Source organism: Cricetulus griseus (genome assembly GCF_003668045.3).
Source record: "Cricetulus griseus strain 17A/GY chromosome 1 unlocalized genomic scaffold, alternate assembly CriGri-PICRH-1.0 chr1_1, whole genome shotgun sequence".
Taxonomy (NCBI): domain Eukaryota; kingdom Metazoa; phylum Chordata; class Mammalia; order Rodentia; family Cricetidae; genus Cricetulus; species Cricetulus griseus.
Window position 1 is genome coordinate 233,731,080 of NW_023276807.1, and position 6,115 is coordinate 233,737,194.

The following is a 6,115-nucleotide window of genomic DNA, read 5'->3' on the forward strand; positions in this document are numbered from 1 at the left end:
CTCAATAGAGAGATATGCTTTAGTGTCTTAGCAGGCACCTATATGATTCTGGTTGCATTTCAAAGGACTACTAAAACATTTTTCTTTATCTTTCCTACTTTTTTGATAATCAAGATTATAGGATCCTCTGGAGGTGCTGGGGAGAGGATTACAATACAGTAAGATTTAAGTTAGAACAAAACAACGATATTTTTGTGGAGTTCTTGTTTCTTATTGCTTTGTTTTGTGTGTGTGTGTCTTATTGGTCTTTTGCTTGTTTTGATTTTACTTTTTGTGGGTTTTGTTTAGACAAGTACTGGCTATGTAGCCTAGGCCCGGCCTGTAGTGCAGGATCCTCCTGTCTCTGCATCTAGAATTCTGGGATTACAGGAGTGTGCCACCACCAAAAGAAACACAATAACTACCCCGGCACTACTCTTTCTCCACTTGTTTGGTTCTCTATCAAAATAAGGAGTGTGGGTTTTTGGTTGTTTTTTGGTTTTTCGAGACAGGGTTTCTCTGTGGCTTTGGAGGCTGTCCTGGAACTAGCTCTTGTAGACCAGGCTGGTCTTGAACTCACAGAGATCCACCTGCCTCTGACTCCCGAGTGTTGGGATTAAAGGCGTGTGCCACCAACGCCCGGCCTAGGTGTGGGTTTTAAAGCAGGTATGATTGTCATAGAAAAAATACAACTATAAACCGTGATCAGGTGCTCAGTCCCTCTGAGGGTGTGCCCGTGGCCTGGCAGCTGCGGCCGCCCCCTCAGCGGCGCCGCCTTGGATGCAGAGGGCGTGCGCAGCTATTCTCTGGAGCACGTTCAAGCTTTTTATTCATTTCCATTTCAGCAAATGATGGCTGAAGCTCCTAATATGTCGGTCACGACTGAAGAGAAGATGTCCGCAGATGCTCCTGCCCAGGAACCTGTACCAGAGGCTCCAAACAGAAGGAAAAGAAAAGCCAGAGCGTCAGAACCCAAGGACCCAGTGGAACCCAAAAAACGTGCCAGGCCAAAAAAATCTGACAAGTCCATAAAGTCAAAAGAAAAACAAGGAAAAATTACAGACACATTTAAAGTGAAAAGAAAGGTGGACCGTTTCAACGGTGTTTCTGAGGCTGAGCTTTTGACCAAGACCCTTCCTGATATTTTAACCTTCAATCTGGACATTGTGATCATTGGCATTAACCCAGGATTAATGGCTGCTTACACAGGGCATCATTACCCTGGACCTGGAAATCATTTCTGGAAGTGTCTGTTCATGTCAGGACTGAGTGAGGTCCAGCTGAATCACATGGATGACTACACCTTACCCGGGAAGTACGGCATTGGCTTCACCAACATGGTAGAACGGACGACGCCGGGCAGCAAGGATCTGTCCAGTAAAGAATTCCGAGAAGGAGGGAGAATCCTAGTGCAGAAACTGCAGAAATACCAGCCAAAAATAGCGGCGTTTAATGGCAAATGTATTTACGAAATTTTCAGTAAAGAAGTTTTTGGAGTAAAGGTTAAGAACTTGGAATTTGGGCTTCAGTCCCACAAGATCCCGGACACAGAAACTCTCTGCTACGTCATGCCGTCTTCCAGTGCCAGATGCGCTCAGTTTCCTCGAGCCCAGGACAAGGTTCATTACTACATTAAACTGAAGGACCTGAGAGACCAGCTGAAAGGCACTGAACGGAACACAGACGTTCAGGAGGTGCAGTACACGTTTGACCTACAGCTCGCACAAGAGGATGCAAAGAAGATGGTTGTCAAGGAAGAAGAGTATGATCCCGGCTATGAAGCAGCGTTTGGCGGTGCTTACAGTGAAAACCGGTGTCAGACTGAACCTTGAAGCTTTGCTAACCGCCGACAGTGCAGAGCTGAGGTGGTGATCCAAATGGGCAGTGGATGACAGTCATTTACAGACGAGATTCCTTCCTTTAATAACTGTGGGACACGGGAGCAGGGAGAAGGAAGCCATGCTTCACCACGGTCTTCTGAGCTCTGCCTCGACACTGCAGTGTTAATGCGGTTGTGAGGCCACCGTCTCCTTGCTAGTTAAAACTAACTAGTCAATAATTTAAAAAGTATTGGACACCAGACTGAGAGCTGGGAAACCAGCATAGGACTGTTCCAGACCCCCTGAACGAGGAGGTCATTTGGAGGTCTGGACAATCTACGGGGCCACTGGTAGTGGATCAGTATTTACCCCTAATACACAAATGGACTTTTGGGAGACCACTCCACATGGAGGGACACTCTCTCAGCCTAGACACAGGGGACAGGGCCTAGGCCCTGATCCAAATGATTTGACAGACTTTGAAGATTCCACATGGAAGGCCTCACCCTCCCTGGGGAGCAGAAACGGGTTGGGATATGGATCGGTGGGGAGCAGGGGAGGGGGCGGTGGGCAGGGGTGGAGGGGAGAGAGAGGGATCTGGGATTGACAAGTAAAAGAATCTTGTTTCTAATTTAAATAAAAAAGAAAGAAATTTTATTTGTCTCTACTGTTTGTTACTGTAGACTAAGTGAATGAACCTCAATGAAAAGGTTGACTGAAATTTGTACCTTTCTGGTCTCTAATGCGTTTTCCATGGTGTTACAAATACCTTAGTCTATTAGGGTTGTGTGATATTAAAACTGGGTATTCAGAAATGCCTATTGCATTCACTCCTGATCACTCATGAATATTCTGACTTGGCACATACCCAAGCATGCTGGTTTTGCAGTATGAAAAGTCCATGAGGTTTTTGTAGTTTTGTTTTTTGCTTTTTTTTTTTTGCTTTGTTTATTGATTGTCCATAAGGTTTTTATATTCCACAGAGGTTATGTAGCCTGTTCTATGAATAATAAGAGAAGCAGTTTCTTGTGAATTTTAACATGCTTTTTAGCTGTGGTAACGATGGATCTTATTTTTCCTCGAGTCTAGGTCAAGCTGTGTGTGAGCCATGTTGTTTTAAGATGGACTGCACGGCTGTTTACATGGGCACGTTGTGCGGGTGCTCTGAAGTGCCTTGCATGAGGGCCTAGGAGCAACTGAATTATTTTTTGTGGGACAGTGTAAAGCATGTAACTAAGAATTGCTTTGGTATGTGACTATTGTAGCTTTACCATTGATTTCCTTGAGAAGGGAAATACTTTAAATTATGACACATTGGAGAAAGAGTGTGATGATCTTCTGAGTACAGTCCCAGTAAAGTATTGTTTGGCAATAGGTAGAACAAGCAGGGATTTAAGTAAATCACTAATAAAATCAGTAAATCAGTGTTTAATAATTACTCTTTTTTAATTCTACCTCATTAGAATTAAAGGTGTGTACCACCATGCCCAGCCTCCATGTTCCTTAAAATCAACATATGACAAAGTTTAGTGACATATATCCAAGTAACAAATGTTATTTGAAAAAAAAAAGAAGTCCTCTTGTTCTGCACCAAATTTTGCCTCTTTTGTACAACTCTGAGATGTAACCGCTTCTGTGAACCACATTTTTTTTTTTTGGTATTTAATGTGTGTGTAAGTGTACATATGTGTACCACATGTGTGCAGGAGTCCAGTGAAGTCAGAAGAGGATGTCAGATCTTATGCAGCTGGAGTTTCAGTTTGTGGTTGTGAGCCTCCATGTGGGTACTGGTGGGAAAACTCAGGTCTTAAAAAAAAAATCTAATTTTAACTTTTTTATGTGCATCGGTGTGAAGGTGTCAGCTCCCCTGGAACAGGAGTTACAGACAGTTGCAAGATGCCACATGGGCGCTGGGAATTGAACCTGAGATCTCTGGGAACAGCAGCCCATGCTCTTAACCACTGAGCTATGACTCCAGCCCCCACAATGAGTACTCTCAACCACCATGCCAGTTCTCAGCATCCTCCCCCTTTTGTGGGTTTGTTTTTTGTTTGTTGATTTGGGTTTTGTTTGTTTTGGAGGCAGTGTCTCTCTATAAAGCCTTTGCTCTCTTGGAACTCGCTCTGTAGATCAGGCTGGCCTCACAGAGATCCGCCTGCCTCTACCTCCTGAGTGTTGGGATTAAAGGCATTCACCACCATGCCTGGCAGTCCTTTTATTAATTTGCATTTATTTCTCTTGTTGGTTCTCAAAAGTTCTTGTTACTCAACTGAAAGTCCTTTTTGTAATTTCTTATGCATTCAACATACTGGCTAAAATTAACATTAACATTTGTTAAAAATAATGAAGTACTGAAGGGAGAAATCCTGCTTTAACTTCAGGTCTGATGAGCTATCAAAGTGTTAAGACACACCTGAAGTACTAAATTATGAATATGGGCCTTTTTTGAGGAATGAATAGATTTTCTCAGATTCTCAAAAAGACAGACACAAAAATATTCTGGGTATGGTGTCACGTGACTTTAATCCCAGCAGAGGCAAGCAGATATCTGAGTCCAAGGTCATCCTGGTGTACAAAGGGGGTTCCAGGCCAGCCAGGGTGCCAGAGTGAGAATGTCTCAAAAATAAATAACATTGTGTTTATTTAAAATAAGACAAATTGTAACTTACTTTCAATGTCTTCTCAATAGACAAGTTAATAGTTAAATTTATTTATGTTTTTGAGTGTGAAATGTGCCCTATAAACTCCGGTATTTGGCTGGGCAATAGTAGCACTCGCCTTTAATCCAGCACTTGGGAGACACAGGCAGGGGGATCTCAGTGAGTTCAAGGCCAGCTTGATCTACAGAGTGAGCTCCAGGTCAGCCAGGACTGTTACACAGAGAAACCCTGTCTTGATACATATGTACATACATACATACATACATACATACATACATACATACCCTGTGTTTTAATATGTGATCTCCATCTGGTGATGCTATGTATTGTTAGGCCCTGGAACCTTCTCAATGGGAGGCCCGGGTGGCAGCCAGAAGACTAGAGTCACAGAGGGTTATAGGGCAAATCGACTTCAGGTGGACCGGAGCTCTGTTTGCTGCTCTGCAGAGAGATGTAAAGCAAGCAGCCCTATCCTCCCATTGCCCCAGAAGTGGATATCCTGGCCATGCCTTCCCTTCTATGATGAACTGTGCTCTCTAAACCAGGAGTCAGAATAAAGCCCTCTTAAGTTGCTTCTGAAATCCACTGTCTTGCCACATCAAGAGAAGTAACTAATATAGTTTCTATTTTATCCTTTGGACCCTTTGTCCCACCCTTTATTTGAAAAAAATAAATTTAAATGTTTATGGTGTTTTGCCTCCGTGTATCGATGGTGCAATACCTGAGGAGGCCAGAGGAAGTCCCTGGGACTGGAGTCAAAGATGGTGGTCAGACACTGTGTGGGTGCTGGAACCCAAACCCAAGTGCTCTGTAAGAGCAGTCCATGTGCCAGGCCTTGGTAGCACATGCCTTTAATCCCAGCAGTTGAGAGGCAGAGGCAGGTGGATCTCTGTGAGTTCGAGGCCAGTCTGGTCTCCAAAGTGAGTGGCAGGATAGGCTCCCAAGCTACACAGAGAAACCCTGTCTCAATTAAAAAAAAAAAAAAACCAAACTACTACTCTTGCAAAGGCCTGAGTTGCATTCCTAAGACCCATATCTGGCAGTTTACAGCTGTCTGTAACTACAGCCCCAGGGAGTCAGGGCCTCTTCTGCCTCCTTGGTCACCTGCATTTACATGGGTACACACACACTATTAAAAAATAATAAATATAAGCTTGGCGGTGGTGGTGGTGCACACCTTTAGTCCCAGCACTTGGGAAGCAGAGGCAAGCAGATCTCTGTGAGTTCAAGGCCAGCCTGGTCTACAGCCAAGGCTACACAGAGGAAACCTTGTCTTAAAAAGTATTTATTTATTTATTTATTTATTTATTTATTAATAATAAAGGCCAGCATGGCAGTATGCATATTTAATCCCAGCACTTATCAGGCTGATCTCTGAATTCAAGGCTACCCTCACATATACAGCTAGTTCCAGACTAGCCAGGGCTATATAGTAAGACACTTTCAAAATAATAATTAGCAATAATAAATAATAAACCGTTAAAATATAAATAAAATAGGAAGGGAATAGTTATTAAAGATGGGATCCACCAGTAGCTCAGGAAATAATTGCAATCATGGCATTGCATAAAATTAAAAACCTTCCGCAGAGCAAATAAAATAATCAGTAGAGTGGCAAAAACCTACAGATTGGAAGAAAAACTTTTGCTAGTTATA

The 6,115-nt window shown here is 43.1% G+C and overlaps 1 protein-coding gene across 1 annotated transcript; it reads left to right on the plus strand.

The window, feature by feature from the left end:
- Positions 1-827: 827 nt before the first annotated feature.
- LOC100771878 (G/T mismatch-specific thymine DNA glycosylase) lies at positions 828-2,022 on the plus strand. The gene is given in 4 exon segments (XM_027390027.2): positions 828-1,816; positions 1,818-1,842; positions 1,844-1,869; positions 1,871-2,022. Coding segments are annotated over 4 exon segments (1,167 nt in total). The 3' UTR covers positions 1,998-2,022.
- Positions 2,023-6,115: the final 4,093 nt, after the last annotated feature.